Source organism: Oncorhynchus clarkii, chromosome 6, assembly GCF_045791955.1.
Source record: "Oncorhynchus clarkii lewisi isolate Uvic-CL-2024 chromosome 6, UVic_Ocla_1.0, whole genome shotgun sequence".
NCBI lineage: Eukaryota > Metazoa > Chordata > Actinopteri > Salmoniformes > Salmonidae > Oncorhynchus > Oncorhynchus clarkii.
The window spans coordinates 41719681-41745346 of record NC_092152.1 but is presented as its reverse complement, the minus strand read 5'-3'; the positions used below and the strand labels follow the sequence as shown (position 1 = coordinate 41745346).

Here is a 25666-nt window from a genome sequence, read left to right as displayed (position 1 = left end):
CCAGACTACGGTTTGCAACTGCACATGGGGACAAAGGTAATACTTTTTGGAGAAATGTCCTCTGGTCTGATGAAACAAAAATATAACTGTTTGGCCATAATGACCATTGTTATGTTTGGAGGAAAAAGGGGGAGGCTTGCAAGCCAAAGAACACCCTCCCAACCGTGAAGCACGCGGTGGTAGCAACATGTTGTGGGGGTGCTTTATTGCAGGATGGACTGGTTCACTTCACAAAATAGATGGCATCATGAAGAATGAAAAATGATGTGGATATATTGAAGCAACATTTCAAGACATCAGTCAGGAAGTTAAAGCTTGGCCGCAAATGAGTCTTCCAAATGGACAATAACCCCAAGCATACTTCCAAAGTTGTGGCAAAATGTCTTAAGGACATCAAAGTCAGGGTATTGGAGTTGCCATCACAAAGCCCTGACCTCAATCCCATAGGAAATTTGTGGGCAGAACTGAAAAAACGTGTGCAAGCAAGGAGGCCTACAAACTTGACTCAGTTGCTCTAGCTCTTTCAGGAGGATATGGGCTAAAATTCACCCAACTTATTGTGGGAAGCTTGTGGAAGGCTACCCGAAACGTTTGACCCAAGTTAAACCTTTTAAAGGCAACTCTACTAAAAACTAATTGAGTGTAAGTAAACTTCTGACCCACTGGGAATGTGATGAAAGAAATAAAAGCTGAAATAAATCACTCTCTCTATTATTATTCTGACATTTCACATTCTTAAAATAAAGTGGTGATCCTAACTGACCTAAAACAGGGAATTTTTACTGGGATTAAATGTCAGGAATTGTGAATAACTGAGTTTAAATATATTTGGCTAAGGTGCATGTAAACTTCTGACTTCAACAGTATATATATTTTTTCACAACTATTTAGGCCCTTTTTTGTGGACACAAAACTGCTTTCATACTTCCATACATTTTTTAAAACCGGCACCGGTTACCTTCAGATGAGTCCCGTGACACTTGTGGGGGTCGTAGAGCAAAACGGTAGGTCAAATCGCTACAGACGTTTTCATTACAAGACCAATTTTCATTATGTCTCATGGTCTGACAAACATCGCTCTCGCTCTGCCACCTTTCACTGCAGATGCGGAAGTGCAAAATCAGACGCATCAGATATCTGTAGCGTAAACTGATTGATTTTGATGGGTTGTTTTTTGTATTATGTTACTAGGGGGTTAACCTGGTTCTCTCAACCCCCCCCCCCCTCCTAACAAAATCTCCGCCCAACGCAATCACCCTCTCACTCGCTTTTCTGAAAACGTCGGCTCTTGCATCCACCCCTAAAGCAGAATCTCCTGCCTCCACTCTCACATTAGAGGAAAGAACATGGATTACCTAGAGAGGTTGGATTAATGTAGGTATCTGGCTGAAACCTAACATCCATTTTAATATCACCCCCACATCCTCCAGTGAGGGTTAGATACTGTATGTCTGCACCAAAAGTCACAGATGAACATGTGACATGTCTACCGTTTCGTTGGAATGTTACAGTGCAAGAGAGGTGAATTTACGTTGTGAACTGAAGCACCCTTGTTTCCTTTAACATTATGGTTTCAGACAAGTGAAAGGAGTGCATTGGTCCTCACTGTGTTGCATTCGGCTGTCCTGTCAGTTCCTGGTAGCCTAGCATAACCCAGCACAGCTTAATTACTGAGCACATGCTTTTTACTGAAAGGGCTATATTTAGAAACACACACGTGCATGGACAAACAAGTAGCACACACACAAACAACCAGGGCCAGCGCATCAGTAAACAGACAGGACTCTTTCTTGTCTGCTAGGAGTTAATATTCATCAGTGTTTGATAAATACACCTGGCTGCCCGTACGACGGGGTGGAGATTAGAGGGAACACACCACAACAAGGTCACAGCATGTGCCTCTCCTGGTGACCCTGGTAACTGGCAAGGATGGTTCCTGGAGGCTCTTTTTGAGTAGGTAGAAAATCAAGGCAAATCTGGAGATATGCTTCTGATGTGAACCATCTAATTGTGAGCAGTCGAAGTCAGTCCCTCAGCTCAGAAGTCTCTTATCTTTTGTTTTTCCCTCCCATGTGAAATAATGAAAGTAGGATCATGGAGAGTCTCATCAACATACTGTACAGGCTTAGAAGCTTTATTTGATTAGTCATCTTCCACTTAAAACAGAATCAGTTTCATTGCAACACACAAGGTTTGGTCTTTACAACAATTTCACAGCAATGTACTCATCACACCAAAAATGGACAGAAAGGTAAGGACTACAATATGGAGGGTATAATTATGTCAACATTAGGTGACTTATAAATAATCATCTTTATAAGTAAATACATGTATGTAGGTGTCTTTTTACACTGTGTATTGCACTAGTTTGTTTGCTAGGTATATTACCGTCTCAGAGTTTAAGCGAAACATTGGACATTACCTATTTGGGACTGATAATAATTGTTGTTGTTGTTATTGAATATCCTAACTTATCATGTTTGCAGTGCAGTGTACACATTTTGGTGATAAATGTTAAAGGGTCTTGAGTATTTTCTTACTTGAGATGAACACAAACAACTCAAGTAGTTATAGTCAGGTTAGGATAGCATCCAAACGTATTAATCCGCTAAGTGACAAGAAATATATTTACAAATATATTTTGATTCTTGCACATAGTTCATTAATTACAAAAAATATATTTTGGAAGTGTATTTGACTTTCAGAGATATGGACAAAACTCGTATTGGCCATATATTTGTGTGTTATTACAACTGAGATATTTCTGTAGAAGCCTTTCTTATGGATAATTCTTGGCATTCATTTTCATTTACAATTACATGGCAGTAAATCCATTGCACTTTATATACAAACTTTTCACATGATATAAAATATATTTTAAGATTAAGTGATAAGGATGAAGTCATTAACACATACAAATTGTATGAAAATGTTCATACCTCTGAACAATACACACAAAACATACAAACACTCAATTAAATCCTTACTCTCTGTCTGTCCTGTCTGTCTGTCTGTCTGTCTGTCTGTCTGTCTGTCTGTCTGTCTGTCTGTGTCTGTCTGTGTCTGTCTGTGTCTGTCTGTGTCTGTCTGTGTCTGTCTGTGTCTGTCTGTGTCTGTCTGTGTCTGTCTGTCCCTCTCTTACATAAAAACACACACACTGAAAAAAGTTGGAAATGGCACAATTTCGTACAGGACACACATTCACATATTCAAAATGTAACATTTCCTCCTTTTTTTGGTTCACAATAAACATATTAGTTTACATAACAATTTATCAGAATACATTCTCTGTAAAAGATGCACTAATAATCGTAACATTTTTTGGGGGGAGAAATGAGGCAAAGCTTTTGATATATATGCGAAGTTCTTGCATAATGTGCAAAACAAATTTTAGCAAAGGAAATGTGACACGTATTGTAGTCTTCACTACGCCGCAAGTGCCACTTCAAATATAACTTTTCTTCCTAGTTTAGCATTTACAGTTTGTCCTGAATAGGTGCAGAGTAAAGCAAGGGAAACATCTTTCTACTAGACTGAATGCAATTAAGCAGGCAAGCACATGAGTAATAGAGAAGCAACAGATTGCAACAACAGATTCTATTATATTCTATACAGGTAAATGAACAGAAGAAAAGTTCAATGATTTTAAAAAAGTATCTAATATTGTGGTGAATATTTCAGTACAACAGACACCTACATGAGATTAGAATGATATCAAGCCCATTACGAGAAACATGAAATGAAACCTGTTTTATGGTCATCTACAACAGTGTTTCCCAACCCTGGTCCTCAAGTACCCCCAACAGTTCACAGTTTTGTTGTAGCCCTTGTCAAACACACCTCATTCAACTCATTGAGGACTTGATGATTAGTTGACAAGTTGAATCAGGTGTGCTTGTCCAGGGTTACAATACAAATGTGTACTGTTGGGGGAGCTTGAGGACCAGGGTTGGGAAACACTGATCTACAATACGCTACAGAGGGCACTCGGGAGAGGCAATCAATCAAAAGACACACAAATATCAATCGGTCTGGCAATCTGTCACATAGGGAAAGTGCTGTTACAGGTGGTCTAGGAGCTAAATCAATGTACTGCAAGGAGAAGTTAGCAATTTACGCATTGTGGTGACAGGACTGATACAGAGACAAAATAATCAATAAATGTAGAAAGAGATCGAAAAACTATAATAACTATTTGGGAAGCTCCATCCATCAATCAACCAACCAATCCATCCATCCATCCATCCATCCATCATAAAGTAAATTCTACAGCCATGTGTGAGTAGTTGACATGCTAATCAGGTTGACGGCAATCAGATGTATTACTGGCACCAATGAAAATTAGTTTTGATGTAGGTTGGCCATCACTGTCACTAAAATACGAACAACATTTATGTCTGTAGAATATGCTAATAAACTAGCCTAAGCCTCACAAGAGATGGAAATGCCAGAAACACGAGCTTGTGTGATTGGAGGATAGAAGCAGTTATCGTTACAGCAGATTTGAAGCGAAGCCAAGCGAAGCGTCGTTAAAAACCAATTGCCCTTTTGACCCCCAAAACAGATAAAACCAAACATTTCTCATTCACTTTCGGCGCTCTAAACGAGCACCAAAGTCCATCCTCCCTATCTCCACCTTCACCTTCCTTTCTCCTCCTATCTTAACGTCTCCTTCTCCCTCCTCCCTCTCTCTCTCTCTCTCTCTCTCTTCCTCTGTAAACTCTGATAGCCCTATACAATAAGTCAGAGGAACGCCTCTCCTGAAAATGAACACCAAAGAGAAAGTGAGACTGAGCTGAGGACTTAACTCTTTGGCACCCCCTGTCTTTCAGTCTCAGGTGGCATTTTCCTCCTCATCATCCATATGATAGTTGAGCGTGATGACAGCGCTGATGAAGTCTCCCAGCTCAACAAAGTCAGCTGTGATGATGTTGATGCCGCTCTCTCCTGGCCTCTGGGCCCGAATCCACAGCATCATACTTGGAAGAGCCCTGCAGGGGAGTCCATGTGGAAGTGAAACCATGTACAAACACACACACAGTTGCATCTCTGTATTTTTGTCTTTTGTGCACTCACGGTGTTATGCATAGTATAGGATGGGGTTAAGGAAAAGGAAAGAGAGTGAGAGAGAGTGACAGAGCGAGATAGAGAGAGGTATGTACTGTTTGATGATTCACAGTTGGTTGGTGTAACAGTGAGCTGGCTGGTGAGCAGCTAGACCGGTTAAGGGCCAGTATGAGTCAGCATGATAAGGGCTGTCTGCGCTGTCTGACAGACTGCTGGGTGCAATCATGTGGGGGGCGAGATATTATTATATACTCTGTACACATGTAGGATCTTAATTTGAGCCAGTTTGCTGCAGCAGGACAACTATCCTGCAGCAACAGGAAATGTGAATTGTTATGTGGATTACAATTTATGGAAATATTTGTAGGGGTTGATACATTTTTGGTAAGGGAAAAGTGAAAATGACAAACTTCACAAGCCTTTTGAAACCTCAAATAGAAATCAAGTTGTACATTTCTGCCATTGCAGAAAGTTCTCCTGCAACAGGGTGATCAGATTAAGATCATAGCTGGTGTCTGCTGTGACAAAGCTCTGTCTGACTGGTTACAATGCTACAGTCCTGGATTTGAATGCACATTGTTCAATTGACAGTAAACCCAATGTTCTTCTTGAGATCAATTGGAATTAGTCCACAATTTATGAAAATATTATATTAAACAATCATCACAGTTATTGAATGCAATATTTAATATTTCATCTCCAAGCAATGAAATGGGAAAAATTTGAGAGAAAAAAAGGCTATACAGAGAAAAAAAAAGAGACGATAGAAATAGGGCGAAAAAGTCAGTATCCCTACAGTGTTGTCATCATGGAGCAAGTGAGGCCGGTGTCATATTCCTGAAGATACATATATATACACCTTTTGCCACAGTGACTCATAGTGTGTGTGTGTGTGTTGTTTCTCGTCTCAATTTCTCTCCCACATTGAACATGAAATAACTCACAAATGTCCTTTATAACCACACACACACACACACACACACACACACACACACACACATACATACATACATACAGTTGAAGTCGGAAGTTTACATACACCTTAGCCAAATACGTTTAAACTCAGTTTTTCACCATTCCTGACATTTAATCCCAGTAAAAATTCCCTGTCTTAGGCCAGTTAGGATCACCACTTTCACTTTATTTTAAGAATGTAAAATGTCAGAATTTATTTCAGCTTTTATTTCTTTCATCACATTCCCAGTGGGTCAGAAGTGTACATCCACTCAATTACGCAATTAGTATTTGGTGGCATTGCCTTGAAATTGTTTAACTTGGGTCAAACGTTTCGGGTAGCCTTCCACAAGCTTCCCACAATAAATTGGGTGAATTTTGGCCCATTTCTCCTGACAGAGCTGGTGTAACTGAGTCAGGTTTATAGGCCTCCTTGCTCACACACGCTTTTTCAGTTCTGCCCAGAAATTTCATTTGGTTTTGAGGTCAGGGCTTTGTGATGGCCACTCCAATACCTTGACTTTGTTGTCCTTAAGACATTTTGCCACAACTTTGGAAGTATGCTTGGGGTCATTTTTCATTTGGAAGACCCATTTGCGACCAAACTTTAACTTCCTGACTGATGTCTTGAGATGTTGCTTCAATATATTCACATAATTTTCATTCCTCATGAAGCCATCTATTTTGTGAAGTGCACCAGTCCCTCCTGTAGCAAAGCACCCCCACAACATGATGCTGCCACCCCCATGCTCCACGGTTGGGATGGTGTTCTTCGGCTTGCAAGCCTCTCCCTTTTTCCTCCAAACATAACGATGGTCATTATGGCCAAACAGTTCTATTTTTGTTTCATCAGACCAGAGGACATTTCTCCAAAAAGTACAATCTTTGTCCCCATGTGCAAACCTACGGTTTGTAGGTTGACTTTTTTATGGCGGTTTTGGAGCAGTGGCTTCTTCCTTGCTGAGCGGCCTTTCAGGTTATGTCGATATAGGACTCGTTTTACTGTGGATATAGATGCTTTTGTACCTGTTTCCTCCAGCATCTTCACAAGGTCCTTTGCTGTTGTTCTGGAATTTATCTGCACTTTTTGCACTAAAGTACATTAATCTCTAGGAGACAGAACACGTCTCCTTCCTGAGCGGTATGATGGCTGCGTGGTTCCATGGTGTTTAAACTTGCGTAGTATTGTTTGTACAGATGAACGTGGTACCTTCAGGCATTTGGAAATTGCTCCCAAAGATGAACCAGACTTGTGGAGGTCTACAATTGTTTTTCTGAGGCCTTGGCTGATTTCTTTTTATTTTCCCATGATGTCAGCAAAGAGGCACTGAGTTTGAAGGTAGGCCTTGAAATACATCCACAAGTACACCTCCAATTGACTCAAATGTTGTCAATTAGCCTATCAGAAGCTTCTAAAGTCATGACATCATTTTCTGGAATTGTCCAAGCTGTTTAAAGGCACAGTCAACTTAGCGTATGTAAACTTCTGACCCACTGTAATTGTGATACAGTGAACTATAAGTGAAATAATCTGTCTGTTAACAATTTTTGGAAAAATGACTTGTGTCATGCACAAATTAGCTGTCCTAACCGACTTGCCAAAACTATAGTTTTTTAACAAGAAATTTGTGGAGTGGTTGAAAAACGAGATTTAATGACACCAACCTAAGTGTATGTAAACTTCCAACTTCAACTGTATTCATACATACATACATACATACATACATACATACATACATACATACAGAGAGAAACAAACCAGCTCACCTCTCTGTAATGGTCTCCCTCAGTCCGCTGGCTACTCCTTTCATGACTGTGCTGGCCTTAGGTGTGAGGACCACTTGGGAGACAAAGAATGTTCCCTTCCTCCTGCCATTACACAAATCACATCAAACTTCACTATACAGGCACAATTAAAGATGAAAGTAGGATCTTAAATGGAGCCAGCTTTCTACATCAGGAACATCATCCTGCAGCAACAGGAAATGTGAATTATAATGTGGACTATAATCATTTTTGTAGGGGTTGATAAATTTTTAGTAAGGGCAAAGTCAGACATTTCAAAAGCCTTTTCAAACCTCAAACACACTACAAGTTTAAAATGTCCTGCATTGCAGGAATGTTCTCCTGCAACAGGGCAATCAAATTAAGAGCCCACATCTATCTGGAAGTGCTTTTCCCAAAGGTTTAACACACTGTCCAGGAATAGACGGATAGGTGAAAGATAGAGGGCCATACAGACCTGCGGTCAGCCACAGAGGCCTGGAGGAACTGGATCAGCTTTTCAGGGTCAGTGGTGTTGGCCCAGGGAGCAGGCATCATCTGACCAGGCCATAGAAATGGCACTTCCAGGGCCATAGGACTGTGGTAGAACACCAATACCTGGTACTCTTTCTCCCACAGGTACTGGAGACTCACCTAGAGGGAGGGAGGAGTGTAGGGAGGGGTTTTGTCTTTAGGAACCTCCATGGCCATAGGGCTGAGGAGCCAAGGTGATCACCATATGCTCTTGAGGGAGCACGGAGATTGAAGGTGTTTCATTTGTTTGTACAGTAGAGTATCTTACCTCCTGAGCGAAGACGACGGGGGCGAGTTTCTCCCCGAACACGTCTCTCAGCATTGAGACCAACTTCTCATGGTGCAGGTTCTGAACCCCGTAGAAGTGGTTAAAGTCCAGGAACACAACCTCTCTGGCATGGGCCGACAGGAAGGAGCTGATCTGCTCCAGACCTTCTCTCACCTGGAAGCACAACACACACCCCACAAGGGAGCAAATATGGTGTCAGACCAGTACCCACTGAATAAGGTCCAGAGTTTTTCCTGACCTCTTGACCTGTATAGAAAATAACTATGGTCCAGAGTTTTCTTTCTGGTCAGGTCAGGCGGTCAGGAAAAACACCTGAGGTTCTGTAGGAGGAAATAGAGTCGTAGGGAGTAATTATATTCACCGTGGCGCTGAAGAGGCCATGAGCGAAGAAGAGTTCGTTGTCTGGGTCCCGGGGCTTGGTGGAAATGCGCAGGTCAAAGAAGCGGACGCCGGCCTCCAGCTGGCTGGAGAAGTTCATAGTCTGAGTGGCCAGCCATTTACGCATCAGCTTCTTGGCCACCGTGCCAAAGACCGACACAAAGTTTTGGACAGCGTCAGTCTGCTCAGGACCCACCGGAGAGGACTCGTCTATGTAGAAACTGAAGGAGTCGTGGGAACCTGGAGGGAATAGAATTATTATTATTATTATTATTATATAACGCTTTTAATTACATAAAGAATCTCAAAACAAACAAGCTATATGACAGCGTAGGCCTGGGCTACGATGTTCAGCCACAGTTGGACATTTTCTTTTTTCAATCCTCCAACAGATGGAGTGGCAGTCAAGAGGGAGCCACATGACTTGAGCAGAGGGAGGAGGTGGTCAACGGGGGAGAGGAGCAGGTCCTCCGGAGGCAGGCAGGCAACACAATATAGAGTATGGGTTATGGCTGAGCGGAGGAAAACGTGTGTTAGCATTTGTGTGTGTGTGTGTGTGTGTGTGTGAGTGTGTATATAGGGACAGTTGTGACTTGACTTGACAAAGTGAAGAACAGTATCTCAGTGATAATAGAACAATGCCAGTGGGTTGAGAGGAGTGAGTAGTGCCCTCTCCCCCTGTCCTCCTGTCTAAACAGAGAAGTCAACTCTCTAATTATAGTCAGCCCTGAGACGCTCTCCTCTCTGTCTCCCCCTCTTCTCCTCTCCTCTCGCCTGCCTCTCCATCCCCTCTCCCTTCCTCTCCCTCTCCCTCTCCCTCCCACCCTTTCTCTCTCCTCTCCCTCTCCTCTCCTCCTCCTTTCCTCTCCCTTTCCCTGTTCTTTCCTCTCCTCTCCTTTCCCTTCCCTCTCCTCTCCTCTCCTCTCCCACTACAAGGCAAACCCACACTACAGGGCTGACCACACTACACTTCTTCCATACAAAGCCCAAAGAGTTTCCATAACCACAACTGAGACGATCACTGTAGCTTGAACTTCACTGAGCTTCACTCAGTTTCACTCAGTGAAGAGGACGACAACCTCTCCACAGGCAAACAAACTGCATGTGTTATCATCAGCAATGTTATGTAGGAAGAACAAGACATAGTTGTTTCTAAACGGCTCAGGTTTATTAGCTACAACTCTAACATCCTCGCGTTCGTGAGCTAGCATACAGGGCTAGCATGACAACAACTCTTTCGCCAACGTACGCTGGCCCATGTAGGACATCAGCGGTGAGTCAAAAGGAACACACAACAATAACTCCCAGGGGCTACACAGCAAACATAACAGCACGGTCACGGAACACAGAGAGAAACCTTCACCCTACACAGACCGTCAGACACGGACACTCGCTTGACTGCACATCAACCATACAGTCGGCATCCTTCTAAGACTCACATAAAGCAATGTCTTCTGCTCCAACACAAGGCCTTGGAGTATAATAGAGACAGCCGTATGCCTTTTTGGCAAAGCGTCCTTTTATGTTTCTGTACAAATACACCTGTGACATCTATAGAAATGTCCTGACAATATTCATCTGTTGGTCCAATGGAGAAATGATTCGGTACAACAATGTGAGCTCAGGTCCAAACATAAAAAGACACTTTGGAAACCATGCGTTTGATGTATTTGACATCATTTCCACCCATTCCGTTCCAGCTATTACCACGAGCCGGTCCTCCCCAATTCAGGTGCCACCAACCTCCTGTGTGTCAAATACACCTAGAGCTTTTATAGAGATGTTCTGGCAACATTCCTATTGGCTTATCAAAAGGTATGTTATGGAGTGAGTCAGTGTTCACAGATGGCGCATGTAGTTTAAAAAGGTGTGCAAAACAAAATGGCACCGACACATCGCTTCTGTAACCCCAAGTTACCATTCATCACTCCGATATGAAATGTCAGCTCTACCTTGTATGACCAATGAATTCAGCAACACATCCTGGGGGAGGGAGAAGCTACGTACGAGAGACGATGGCTTTATCAAAGACACTGGAAATTACAGCTGCGTTTATCTCTCAACTCTCAGGTACTGTGTGATGATAACGAGAGAGAAAAGCAATCCATCAAAATGAATCCATTAATCAATTTAAGGCTGTGGAAATCAAATGTGTAATGAACAACATGCTTTTCATTAAGCCTAGAAGGTCAGACTAGCTGTATGTCAAATTAGAATGAAATGAATCACATTCATCAAAAAATCAAATGGGGGGGTGACGAAGACCATTGAGCATTGGTGGAGAGGCGGGCTCTAAATATCACCGCTCTTCATCTCATGAAACAAAATGGATTCCCTGCCTCTCCACCTGCTCACCACTCTTGTAAGCTGATGGTAAAAATGTCCAGGTCGAATATCAACACTAGTCTCATTAGTTAAACAGAAGACGAAGGTCATCGTGCCCTGGCTGGGCTCATCAACTAGATCCGGCTGCGGGACGATTTTTTTTCTTGAGCGGATGGTCAGGGGCCAGAACATAATTACAATGACATTTTTAGACTGCACAGATGTAACAGATGTAATATTTGACCAAAACATAATCATTTCAAACCTTGCTTACATTTGTAAACGATCACATATCTCTCTGTTGTGCATGGGAATACTTTTGAACAGATTTCCAAAATCACTTTTCTGATTTGCTGGTGTTTTTACAGTCTTATGTCCAACAACAAAATATTATTTAAAAATATATTATTTAAAAAAGTGGGCCCACAGGCCGCCATTTGGGTAACCCTTCCCTATGGCCTCTGGTTGTGTCTTATTTAGCTAGTTCATCTGTAACACCAAAAAAAAGTGTAACCTTGAAGATGACAATAAATGACTTTGACAGTCCTCTGTTTACAGCACTAGAGGGATGCATTAGGGATGAGGCAATTACACAAATAAACAAACAAATCCCTCGCTCTCACTACTTAATGGCTTAATGAAGGAGATTAGTAACAGAGATTTGTTGTTGTTTTTGTTGCATGTCATTGCTCTGTCTTTCCCCCTGATAGGGCCAGATCTACCAAATGTTTGCAACAAGTTTAAAGATAGTAGTTGTACCTGTTTTAAACAGAGGGAACAATATCAAATAAAGTGCAATTCTAAAATGTAAAGTGTAATTGAAAACGTATATTTCTTATGGTTTACGTTCATGGTTTCGTTAAAGGGTGGTATGATATACTGACATCTGCATCCATCTGATACAGATGTTTACTAGCAGCCTACCTGAGCGCTCGGAGGGATCCGCATGGTCCTAAAGTACACCGGTGCCTCGTTTTGTATCACATTCCAATGATAAACCTGGGGGGGGGGGCAAAAATGCCATTTCAGAATGTGGGGGGGCATGTTCCCCCCCCCCCATCCCCAGTGAAAGTCGCGCCCCTGCGTACTACAACCATAGGAAGTCAAAGACCATTGGGAGCTGGAGGAATGAACACAGAGGACAGGATTATGTCCGTTAGAGAGTAGGGCAGGGAATTGCCAGGGACCTCACAGTACGATATTATCACGATGCTTAGGTGCGATATGTTTTGCGATTCTCTATGTGTCACGATTCTATATTCATTGCGATTTTATTGCTTACTATGTCTACTGAAGAGGGACAAGAGAGAGCCCTAAGAAAACAAGTTTGAGATAAGTGTCCAAAACATGTTGGCTCAACATTTAAAACATAAAAAAGAAGATGAAGAACAAGCTATAGGATAAAAAATACCAGAATTTTGGAACTATAGTGCTGACTAACGTTAACTACCCAGCAATTTTTTTAATTAAAACTATATTAGGAACACCTGCTCTTTCCATGACATAGACTGACCAGGTGAATCCAAGTGAAAGCTATGATCCCTTATTGATGTTAAATACAATTCAATCAGAGTAGCTCAGGGTTTTCAAAATTCGGTCCTCTGGACTCCAAGGCTGCACATTTTGGTTTTTGCCCTAGCACTACACACCTGATTAAAAGAGTCAACTAATCATCAAGCTTTAATAATTTGAATCAGCTGTGTAGTGTTGGGGCAAAAAACTAAACGTGCACCTCTTGAGGTCCTGAGGACCGAGTATGGGAAACACCGGTGTAGATGAAGGACTGGTTAAAGAAAGATTTTTAAGCCTTCAGACAACTGAGACATGGATTGTGTATATGTGCCATTCAGAGGGTGAATGGGCAAGACAACAGATTTAAGTGCCTTTGAACGGGGAATGGTAGTATGTGCCAGGCGCACCAGTTTGTGTGTCAAGAACTTACAAGGCTGCTAGGTTTTTCACACTCAACAGTTTCCAATGTGTAACAAGAATGATCCACCACCAAAAGGACATCCTGACAATTTGATACAACTGTGAAAAGCGATGGAGTCAACATCAAATCAAACCAAAGTTTATTTGTCACATGCGCCGAATACAACAGGTGTAGGTAGACCTTAGAGTGAAATGCTTACTTACAGGCTCTAACCAATAGTGCAAAAAAGGTATTAGGTGAACAATAGGTAAGTAAAGAAATAAAACAACAGTAAAAAGACAGGCTATATACAGTAGCGAGGCTATAAAATCAGCGAGGCTACATCCAGACACCGGTTAGTCAGGCTGATTGAGGTAGTATGTACATGTAGATATGGTTAAAGTGACTATGTATATATGATGAACAGAGAGAAGCAGTAGCGTAAAAGAGGGGTTGGCGGGTGGTGGGTGGCGGGACACAATGCAGATAGCCCGGTTAGCCAATGGGCGGGAGCACTGGTTGGTCAGCCCAATTGGGGTAGCATTTAAAATGACTATGCATATATGATAAACAGAGAGTAGCAGCAGCGTAGAAAGAGAGGTTGGGGGGGCACACAATGCAAATAGTCCGGGTAGCCATTTGATTACCTGTTCAGGAGTCTTATGGCTTGGGGGTAAAAACTGTTGAGAAGCCTTTTTGTCCGAGACTTGGCACTCCGGTACCGCTTGCCATGCGATAGTAGAGAGAACAGTCTATGACTGTGGTGGCTGGGGTCTTTGACAATTTTTAAGGCCTTCGTCTGACACCGCCTGGTGTAGAGGTCCTGGATGGCAGGCAGCTTAGCCCCAGTGATGTACTGGGCCGTACGCACTACCCTCTGTAGTGCCTTGCGGTCAGAGGCCGAGCAATTGCCGTATCAGGCAGTGATGCAACCAGTCAGGATGCTCTCGATGTTGCAGCTGTAGAACCTTTTGAGGATCTCCGGACCCATGCCAAATCTTTTTAGTTTCCTGAGGGGGAATAGGTTTTGTTGTGCCCTCTTCACGACTGTCTTGGTGTGTTTGGACCATTCTAGTTTGTTGTTGATGTGGACACCAAGGAACTTGAAGCTCTCAACCTGCTCCACTACAGCCCTGTCGATGAGAATGGGGGCGTGCTCGGTCCTCCTTTAGTCTTCAATCATCTCCTTAGTCTTGGTTATGTTGAGGGATAGGTTGTTATTCTGGCACCACACGGCCAGGTCTCTGACCTCCTCCCTATAGGCTGTCTCGTTGTTGCCGGTGATCAGGCCTACCACTGTTGTGTCATCTGCAAACTTAATGAAGGTGTTGGAGTTGTGCCTGGCCATGCAGTCGTGGGTGAACAGGGAGTACAGGAGGGGACTGAGCACGCACCCCTGGGGAGTTCCAGTGCTGAGGATGTCAGATGAGGCAGATGTGCTGCTGCTTACCCTCACCACCTGGGGGCAGCCCGTCAAGAAGTCCAGTATCCAGTTGCAGAGGGGGTTGTTTCGTCCCAGGATCCTTAGCTTAGTGATGAGCTTTGAGGGTACTATGGTGTTGAACGCTGAGCTGTAGTCAATGAATAGCAATCTCACATAAGTGTTCCTTTTGTCCAGGAGGGAAAGGGCAGTGTGGAGTGCAATAGAGATTGCAACATCTGTGGATCTGTTTGGGTGGTATGCAAATTGGAGAGGGTCTAGGGTTTCTGGGATAATGGTGTTGATGTGAGCCATTACCAACCTTTCAAAACACTTCACGGGTCTGTAGTCATTTAGGCAGGTTGCCTTTGTGTTCTTGGGCACAGGGACTATGGTGGTCTGCTTGAAACATGTTGGTATTACAGACTCAATCAGAAACATGTTGAAAATGTCAGTGAAGACACTTGCCAGATGGTCAGCACATGCCCGGAGCACACGTCCTGGTAATCCGTCTGGCCCCGCAGCCTTGTATATGTTGACCTGTTTAAAGGTCTTACTCATGCCGGCTACGGAGAGCGTGATCACACAGTTGTCCGGAACAGCTGATGCTCTCATGCATGCCTCAGTGTTGCTTGCCTCGAAGCGAGCATAGAAGTGATTTTGCTCGTCTGGTAGGCTTGTGTCACTGGACAGCTCGCGGCTGTGCTTCCCTTTGTAGTCTGTAATAGTTTGCAAGCCCTGACACATAAAGACGAATGTCGGAGCCGGTGTAGTATGATTCAATCTTAGCTCTGTATTGACGCTTTGCCAGTTTGATGGTTCGTCTCAGGGCATAGCAGGATATCTTGTAAGCTTCCAGGTTAGAGTCCCGCACCTTGAAAGCGGCAGCTCTACCCTTTTTCTCAGTGCGAATGTTGCCTGTAATCCATGGCTTCTGGTTGGGATATGTACGTACAGTCACTGTGGGGACGACGTCCTAGATGCACTTATTGATAAAGCCAGTTACTGATGTGGTGTATTCCTCTATGCCATCGAAAGAATCCCGGAACATGTTCCAGTCTGTGATAGCAAAACAGTCCTGTAGTTTAGCATCTGCTTCATCAGGACACTTTTTTTATAGATTGAGTCACTGGTGCTTCCTGCTTTAATTTCTGCTTGTGGGCAGGAATCAGGAGGATAGAGTTGGTTTACCAAATGGAGGGCGTGGGAGCGCTTTGTACGCGTCTCTGTGTGTGGAGTACAGGTGATCTAGATTTTAACATGTTGATAGATTTAACATGTTGATAGAAATTTGATAGAACTGATTTAAGTTTCTCTGCATTAAAGTCTCCGGCCACTAGGAGCGCCGCCTCTGGGTGAGTGGTTTCCTGTTTGCTTATTTCCTTATACATCTGACTGAGTGCGGTCTTAGTGCCAGCATCTGTCTGTGGTGGTAAATAAACAGCCACGAAATATATGTCTGAAAACTCTCTAGGCCAGTGGTGTGGCCTGCAATTTATCAAAATATACTCTACTTCAGGCGAGCAAAATCTAGAGACTTCTTTAGAGTTCGTGCACCAGCTGTTGTTTAAAAATATGCACAGACCGCCCTCCCTCGACTTACGTCTCGTGTGTTGTTCTATCTTGCCGGTGTAGCGTATATCCGCTAGCTGAGTATCCATGTCGTCATTCAGCCACGATTCCGTGAAACATAGGATATTACAGTTGTTGATGTCCCGTTGGTAGGATATTCGTGATCGCACCTCGTCTAATTTATTGTCCAATGATTGCATGTTGGCGAGTAGTATTGACGGTAATGGCAGCTTTCCCACTCGCCTTCTCCGGGTCCTGACGAGGCATTTGGCTCTTTGTCCTCTGTACCTGCGTCACTTCCTCTTGCAATTAACGGGGATGTCGGCCCTGTCGGGTGTTTGGAGAATGTCCTGTGCGTCCTCCTTGTTGTAGAAAAAATCTTTGTCTAATCCGAGATGAGTGATCACGGTCCTGATATCCAAAAGCTATTTTTTGCCATAAGATACGGTTGCAGAGACATTATGTACAAAATAAGTTACAAATAATGCGGATAAAACACATAATAGCACAATTGGCTGGGCGCCCGTAAAACTGCTGCCATTTCTTCTGGCGCCATTTATAACATAGTGGACAAATATCCCTGTGGAATGCGTTGCACACCTTGTAGTCCGACAAATTAATGCTGTTCTGAGGCCAAAAGGGGGTGTTGCTCAATATTAGGAAGGTGTTCCTAATGTTTTGTACACTGAGTGTACATAAATATATATACAGTGCATTCAGAAAGTATTCAGACACCTTAATTTTTTCCACATTGTTACATTACAGCCTTATTCTAAAATTGATTCAATTGTTTTTCCCCCCTCAATCTACATGCAATAATGACACTTCAAAACATTTTTTTTTTACATTTTTGCAAATGTATTAAAAATAAAAAACTGAAATATTACATGTATATAAGTATTCAGACCCTTTACTTTACTTTGTTGAAGCACCTTTGACAGCAATTACAAACTCTAGTCTTCTTGGGTATGACGCTACAAACTTGGCAAGCCTGTATTTGGGGAGTTTCTCCCATTACTTTCTGCAGATCCTCTCAAGCTCTGTCAGGTTGGATGGGAAGTGTCACTGCACAGCTATTTTCAGGTCTCTCCAGAGATGTTCGATCGGGTTCAAGTCTGGGCTCTGGCTGGGCCACTCAAGAACATTCAGAGATTTGACCCGAATCCACTCTTGCGTTGTCTTGGCTGTTTGCTTAGTGTTGTCCTGTTGGAAGGTGAACCTTCGCCCCGGTCCGAGGTCCTGATCGCTCTGGACCAGGTTTTGATTAAGGATCTCTCTGTACTTTGCTCCGTTCATCTTTCCCTCGATCCTGACTAGTCTCCCACTACCTGTCGCTGAAAAACATCCCCTCAACATGATGCTGCCACCACCATGTTTCACTGTAAAGATGGTGCCAGGTTTTCTCCAGACCTGACGCTTGGGATTCAGGCCAAAGAGTTCAATCTTGGTTTCATCAGACTAGAGAATCTTGTTTCTCATTATCTGAGGGTCCTTTAGGTGCCTTTTGGCAAACTCCAAGCGGGCTGTCATGTGCCTTTTGCTGAGGAATGGCTTCTGTCTGGCCACTCTACCATAAAGGCCTGATTGGTGGAATGCTGCAGAGATGATTGTCCTCTGGAAGGTTCTCCCATCTCCATAGCGGAACTCTGGAGCTCTGTCAGAGTCACCATCGGGTTCCTGGTCCCCTCCCTGACCAAGGCCCTTCTCCTCCGATTGCTCAATTTGGCCAGGTGGCCAGCTCTAGGATGAGTCTTGGTGGTTCCAAACTTCTTCCATTTAAGAATGATGGAGGTCACTACTGCAGACATTTTTGGTATCCTTCCCCAGATCTGTGCCTCAACACATTCCTGTCACGGATCTCAACGGACAATTCCTTCGACCTCATGGCTTGGTTTTTGCTCTGACATGCACTGTCACCTTATATAGACAGGTGAGAGCCTTTCCAAATCATGTCCAAACATTTGCATTTACCTCAGATGAACTCCAATCAAGTTGTAATAACATCTCAAGGATGATCAATGGAAACAGGATGCACCTGAGCTCAATGTTCAACCATTTCTAAATACCTCAATTCTAAATTGTGTGTAGATTGAGGAGGAAATATTGTATTTAATCAATTTTAGAATATGGCTGTAACGTAACAAAATGTGGAAAATGTCAAGTGGTCTGAATACTTTCCAAATGCACTGTATACATGTTTTAATTTTACTTTGAGTCACAGTGTTGATATAAAATCATGAAAAATAATATTGTGATACTCTACTGCAGGGTTCCCCAATAGGTGATTTGTGTTTTTATTTTTTATACAATTTTCGTTGTTGGACATTAAAGGCTCTAAAATCACCCAAAATCGGTCCACAAAAATAAGACTACAAAGTGAGGAATTTTTGTGTGGAGGGCAATGAGTGTCGAATTTGGCATACAAAAAATGTAATTGCTAATATTCTACGTGAGGCTTATTTGATCAAATAAAAGGTTTGTATTGTTTAGGTTGTTGTCAATGGACTGATATACACGTGGACTCACGTGGCACTTCGGCAACCTTGGGAAAAAAAACTACTTTACATCAGCGTTGTGCCTGTTGTTCACTATCTGTTTCACGACTTCCTCCTTGTTCGGGAGACGTTCGGCGGTCGACGTCACCGGTCTTCTAGCCATCGCCAATCCACCTTTCATTTTCCATTTGTTTTGTCTTGTCTTCCCACACACCTGGTTTCAATTCCATCAATTACATGTTGTGTATTCAACCCTCTGTTCCCCCCTTGTCCTTGTCTGGTATTGTTTGTTGTAAGTGCTTGTGCACGTTATGTCTGGTGTGCGTCGGGTTATGTACCCATTTATTGATTGTTCTGTTTTCCGGTGGGATTTTATTATTAAGCTGTTGGAAACAGTTTTTGCTCTCCTGCCTCTGACTTGTCTGCCGCCACCCCTTACAATCTGCCCTCTCATTGGCTGGAATGGTCCCTCCTGATCTAGCCTCCTCCCACCTGCCTTCCATCTATGAGGACATGTATTTCCATTGTTAGAGAGCTCCGTCTACTAACTTGTCAATGTAATAATACAAATATTTGCTAATACTCGTTTCATCATATACAATTACTGCTCGGGCCGCTCACTTTTTCACTAACTCCCCTCAGGGCACAGGAGAGGAGCCTGCTTCCCCTCACTTTCTCTACTCCGTTCTTCATTCTTTTCCTATTCCATCCCTTTGCTTCGGTCTGACCCTCTCTCTCTATCCATCTCTTTCCTACCTCTCCCTCCCTTTTTGCCAGTCTCTCTCAAACCCATTCTTCCTCGCTTCCCACAGTAGGTCCCTCATCAACCTCCCTCTTCTGCCCTCCTATCCATTCCCTCTATCAAATGATCTCTTTCCTCCCATGTTCTTACTCTTATCTCGTCTTTGGTACGAGAGTCATTGTGGACACAGTGTGCAGCTAAAGACTGGTGTGCACATTTTTGTTTTTGGCAACAAGATAAACTTCTTTCCTCTGTAAACTCAATTGACTGCCAGCAGAGTACTAGCACGGCTACCTGATTTGTTCTGCATTCAACAATGAGTTATCAATATAGCCTTGTTCAGTAAAACTATGTTAAATGACAGACTGACATTTAACTTCAGTGCAATTTCATGTCCTCAAATCTCCTCAATACCCACTGTCTATGTTCCTCTTAGGCAGTATATCCTCCCTCCCCTGGAGCTCAAGTGGTGGATGAGAAAACGGACAAAGGGCTGGATGAATGGATAGATGGATAAAGCAATGGATGGATAGATGGATTGTCAGATTAACAGATAATCCTGTGCCAAGGCCCATTTCAGAACCAGAGGATGCTGTTCTTCAATGGTTTTGTTTTTACTGGTCTCAGGGGGCTGGCCGGCTGGTTGCCTGCCGTGACGACTCGTGCTGAATTGAATTCTGCTGCTCCATCGATCGCTCCAAGCTAGCGGGCGTGGCGTTTGGCCGGAGCGATGTGGATGGGTGGTCAGGCTAGCCGGCTGGGGTAAATAGATTGCCCATTTGAAAAAAATACTTGACATGTTACAACCACCTGTGGATTGAGAATGAATTCCAGGCCTGACCTGCTCGTGTATCAGTGGGTTTCGAGAAACCCCCAGAAGATCTATGGCTTCAGTTCACCCCTGGTCTAGTAAGACTTTCATCCGGCGATACACTTCAGATTCTCCTGACGTGTGCTACCCATTCCCTCCAAGTCTTTCCTGTTTGACATTAGTCACTGGAAAGCCGATTCACTTCTCCGAGGTGCAGTATTACTAAGTGTGTATTACACTCATTGGCAACACTCAGAAAAAGTAGCCTAGCTCTCTGTGTGGCAGAGCTAATAGAATGCATCTTGCATATATGATGAACATACAGTATTGACTTTCTCATTTAGAGAGCTTGGGACTACAAGGTTCTATCTGCAAAAATATGATTCTGATATAATTGGTTTTAAAGTTCCGAGCCTTCATTGGTTTGAATGGTGTTCGCAATTTTATATTGTATGAATTGAGGTATAGTATTATAGTATTATAAAAGTAAAGAACATTGAACATAACAAGGCTATGTCAATAACAACATTTTGAGAAAAATGCAGATAGAGCCTTATAGTCCAAGATCTCCTGCAGAAAGATGTTGGTGTAGAATAATGCAAACAAGGTCATGACTTTAGATTAACTCATAAAATGCTTGAATACACACACACACACACACACTCGCTTATTTTACTATCCTTGTGGGGACCAAACAATTGATTCTCATTCAAAATCCTATTTTTCCTAACCCTAAACCTAACCCTAACCATAACCTTAACCCCTAACCTTAGTTCTAACCTTAAAATAGGCTTTTTCCTTTTGGGGACCAGTGAAATGTCCCCATTTGTTTGAATTTTCCTTGTTTTACTATCTATATATAGTTAAACCAAACACACACACACACACACACACACACACACTGACTCAGTAGTATACAGAAAGCCTGTTTTATGCTGACATCACAGCCCTGTGTAGTTCATCTGTCTCCTATTTTCTTCTAGAACCTCTCAACCTTGTCCTTCTCTTATCTGTTCTATTTGTTGCTCTAGTTTATGTTCATGACCTCTGTTGGTCAGGGTGGAGGCTGGCGCCGGCTCAGCTGTACGGAGCAGAGCTAGAGTCAGAGCAGGGGGAGGCCAGTGTCACCTGCAGGGCAAACACACAGACGTTCTCATTATGTCAAGCTGCATCCATTTCCTGTACCAGCTGACATGACAAAACAACCACAGTATGGCGTGTGTATCTATGGGGTTCAACCAGGGCAGGGTTGATGTCTGCAGTAGCCAATGCGTTGACTCTTGGAACTCCCTAAGAATAATACTGGGCTAGCCAAATGTTGACGTCGTTCATCTGGATCGAAAATGAGTTTCACCACCTCTGGATACACAGATAAACAGTAGCATGAGTTTAGGTTATTTGAGAGCAGCTCTGTCACCTGTAAGAGCCCAATGTAATGCCTGGGTAGCCTAAGCTCCTGTAGGTGAGGAGATCAGAGGGCAACACTGGGAATGAGGGATGGAAAGACTAAGGGGGAAAAGTGCACACAGCTTTGTGTATATATGGTCTACATAGGCTGTTCCCGAGAGAGAGAGAGACAGAGTATGTGTGTCTGCATCTGAAGAAGGAGGACGAGGTGGCGACACTGGGAGAGTTAAGATCTGTTCCAGGGACAAATCAACTGTAGCCACAGGTAACCTTTTTCATTAGGGGGGAAATACAAAAAAACTGTCCTTAGTTCAGTGTCTACTAGACTAGAGGCAACTTTATACTCCATCTGGCCTACCCAACACTATAAGTGAAAGAACTGTTCAGAATCGCCACCTCACTCTTTGCAGATTGTGTTGACAAGGGAATCAGCTAAGATTCAATGTGGTATCCATTTACAGTAACATACTGTAATACTAATACTGTAGCACCATACGGATAACACATAATACTGTAGCACCATACAGATAACACATAATACTGTAGCACCATACAGATAACACAATACTGTAGCACCATACAGATAACACATAATACTGTAGCACCATACGGATAACACATAATACTGTAGCACCATACGGATAACACATAATACTGTAGCACCATACAGATAACACATAATACTGTAGCACCATACGGATAACACATAATACTGTAGCACCATACAGAAATGCAATCGGGCCACTGTCTCACAGTGTTTACAAAATTTGAATTGCAAAGTCTACATCCTAGGCTGGGTGCCAGTCTGATTGTGCTCTAGGCAGTTTTGGGGTTGGGTAACAGCGTAGCGCCTCTGTTAAATGCAGAAACACTTCAATGGATCCCCATCCCCAGGCATTATAAATGTCGAATTAGAAGTATAATCCTCTGGAGAAGAGGACTGTACTTGTGGATGAAATGATCACATTCATCCTCCCATTCGTTCCTCTCAACTGGTTCAGCGCTTCACTCTCTTTCGCTGGGAAGAGAAGCATGTGCTGTAGTGCTCTAACCCTGCAGCAGTAACACATATAGCTGTTGCCTCCCCGAAACATCCTCGACCAAATCAGCAGCCGCCAGGTTTGTCACCAAAAACTGGAGGAGGAAATTGGCTTCTGGCAAGGAACACACACACGTGCACACGCACACACACACACCAGGAGTAATCAATAAGTGACTGGCTTATGGCTTTCTGGTTTCAGGGACATTGGAGGAGACAGAAGAGTTTTACAGTAGCCTGTGTCCAAATGGAGTGCATAGGCTACACACCAGTTTAAGATGCTTGGAGCAACTGGGCACATTAGGAATAATCATGGTTAATTACAGTGGGTTATAGTGAGCATGCTGCTTCTCCAGGCTGTCCTATGAGAAGGGAAAGGCAGGTTCAAATGCAGGTGTTGTGTGTGACTTAACTGGACCTCTTGGCTCCATGGCGATATCCTGTAGTTTTCATTTCCCAGTCTTTCATATCACGCAGCCGATGCTTAATCGAAAATCACATCCCAAAATACCCTGAAGATGAATTAATTGTGTGTGTTCCCCATTGAGAGCAGTGGAGTATGCCATGCCACACCTCTTGAGTTTCCATAGATCTGAGAAACACAGCTTTGTGCTCCACCTGCCTGCATGTGTGTAGCCAGTGAATGAAGCTAATCACTAGAATTAGCCAGATGTTAATTGGCCATTCCACAAGAGTGAAACCAGCGACCGGGTCTTATTCCAGACCTCCAATCAGAGTTGACGTCTCAGGAGACCTGCCGCGTGATTGGCCGAAACCTCCAAACAGCTGGTACCACTTTTAGACGCTGATGCCAAGACAATGGCCCGTTCCAACACTGCCAACATACAACTTTTCTAACCTTCGTTCCTAGAAGGGATCGCAGAGGATCTGATGTGAACTAGGCAGGTTGTATGCACATTTTGCTATTGAGATTTGACCCGTTCCATCATGTCATATCACTGGTTTCTTCAAGGAAGGAAATAAGGTCTTTGAATGAGGAATAGATGTCGAGAGTCTGCAAACACAGACCTGAGCGGCCCGTCTAAACTTTTCAACACTTTGAATAGGGATTTAGAGATCATTGTTAAACAATAAACCCATCCAATTCACACTTGTAATACGTGACGGGGGGTTAGGCTCATTAGAGGCACATGGGCTGTCCTGGTTGCAATGCAATGAACCCTGAACTATATGCCCCGTTTAGGCTAATACGCACCGCCAACAATCACATCGATAACACATAGCCTGCCAAAAAAGTGACTAGATTCACTTATATATATATATATATATTACAACATATTTTAAGGAGCACAATGGGCCATCTGTGTAAATGCCATTTTAGTGTATTATTTTGAATTAGCAATTTGCAAGCTTTTTGTAAGATCATTCATGCCCTTCCCTCAAGGAGATTTGAATTAAAACAAGCCGATGGAGACCTAGAGACACGTCTCTGCTTTTGGCATATAGCCCATCGAGCCCTAACCAGCTAAACTGTAGCTTACTTCTTTGATGATGGATCCTTTGTGCTACCGAATAGGGCAATGGACTAGTGTTGCACCTACACATAGGTTTCGCCTTCCCGCAACAGGTGCCATCTCGAGAGACTACTGTAGCCTATAGGCCAGAGAGAGGCAACTAGATCCAGCCAGTGGCCGATTTATGTTGGAGCGAATGGTTGGGTGACAAGAAAATAACTATAATAACGTGTACGCTGCAAATTGACCACAACTAAGCCCAAGAAGAGATGATTGTTATTTTAAAATACAATTTCACACCTTGATTACATTGAGACACGACACATATACAAATATATATATATATTTCTGTGAATACTTGAGAACAGACTTCCTAGATTAAACTACATTTTTGCTGAATTCCTGGTGATGTTATATTTTTTTACCCCAAACTTTAAATCCTACATTATTATTATTATTTAATAAAAACTTCAGGACAAAAAAAATAACTTGTGGACCAGTTTTGGCCCGCGGGCCACCTGTTGATGACCCCTGGTAGGCTATAGCATAAACTGTAGCTGGAATTAACAGTCTTTGCACGGAATATGATAATTCTGTGTCGATAATTCGTCTGAAGACAGTCTGTCGGCTGGCTAGGTCACTCGCCGTCAGTTCTACAACATTCACATCTGGATTTCTATCTTCTATCGAAGCAAATTATTTCACTGCATGATCAACAAAAGGTTTCCAACATTTCCACACGCAACAGTGCAAACTACGATGTGACTCTTACCTGGAATGGCCAGGTTGGTAAGCGGGATGTTGTGCATGCTCTCCGGTAAATTCGCCATCCAGTCGGCGAACCGGTGTTCGTTTTTCCCGTGAGACGAAGCCATGCCGCCGCGCACTATATCCCCACTTTCCGGTGCCTGCGCGAGCTTTGAGTGCGCTTTCTCTGTGCTGCGTTCGCTCCACTCACCATACACACACCAGCGTGACCGGGAGCGAGTGAGTTCACACCACACCCCCTGAATGGCGTGCACACATAGATACGGAACCCATTTTTTTTATAGGATATATCGATAGAGTTGTGTTTTCGATAAAGTTGTGCTTTTAGGATGGTCTCATGGCAGGCGAGTGATGTATTCAGCCATTAGTTCTTGAAGTCATTCAAATAAGGGTGCGCCCAGCTAGCCACTCAACTTAATTCAATAATCAGTCCCATGTACCATTCTACAACAATGTCTGTCTGGCTCTCCACTACTGCATCCACACGCCTTGCGTTTGCCTGTCCGTGTATAGGCTAGTGGCACTGTCCACACCTGTGGTGCTGAATTGATCAACTCCGCTTTCCCGACAATAGCGCTTCTGGAGGAGAGCATTTGGAAAGGACACGTTGTTAACCGATTGATTTTCACTTCTCGCTTGTCTGGATTAGTTATTTTAATGCATAACAGTGGACATATTTGACACTTTGCCAGGGTTGAAAAATAAACCTCACTG

General features: G+C 43.2%; 1 protein-coding gene across 1 annotated transcript; it reads right to left on the bottom strand.

Annotated features, from left to right (window-relative positions):
- Positions 1 to 2102: 2102 nt before the first annotated feature.
- LOC139412084 (phosphatidylinositol-specific phospholipase C, X domain containing 3) lies at positions 2103 to 25370 on the bottom strand. Its single transcript, XM_071158877.1, has 6 exons — positions 24957 to 25370; positions 8970 to 9226; positions 8588 to 8761; positions 8264 to 8439; positions 7789 to 7890; positions 2103 to 4991 (listed from the first exon to the last, which is right to left on the bottom strand). Exons 1-6 carry the CDS (start codon positions 25057 to 25059, stop codon positions 4835 to 4837), a joined length of 969 nt encoding a protein of 322 aa, XP_071014978.1. The 5' UTR covers positions 25060 to 25370; the 3' UTR covers positions 2103 to 4834.
- Positions 25371 to 25666: the final 296 nt, after the last annotated feature.

What these genes read in the sequence shown, in the direction of transcription:
- LOC139412084 (XM_071158877.1), bottom strand. Translation starts at nt 25,059, where the DNA reads ATGGCTTCGTCTCACGGGAAAAACGAACACCGGTTCGCCGACTGGATG. An exon ending in TACCAACCTGGCCATTCCAG is followed by an intron (nt 9,227 to 24,956) that starts GTAAGAGTCACA and finishes TATTCCCTCCAG; the next exon opens with GTTCCCACGACTCCTTCAGT. An exon ending in CCGTCGTCTTCGCTCAGGAG is followed by an intron (nt 8,440 to 8,587) that starts GTAAGATACTCT and finishes CCCTCCCTCTAG; the next exon opens with GTGAGTCTCCAGTACCTGTG.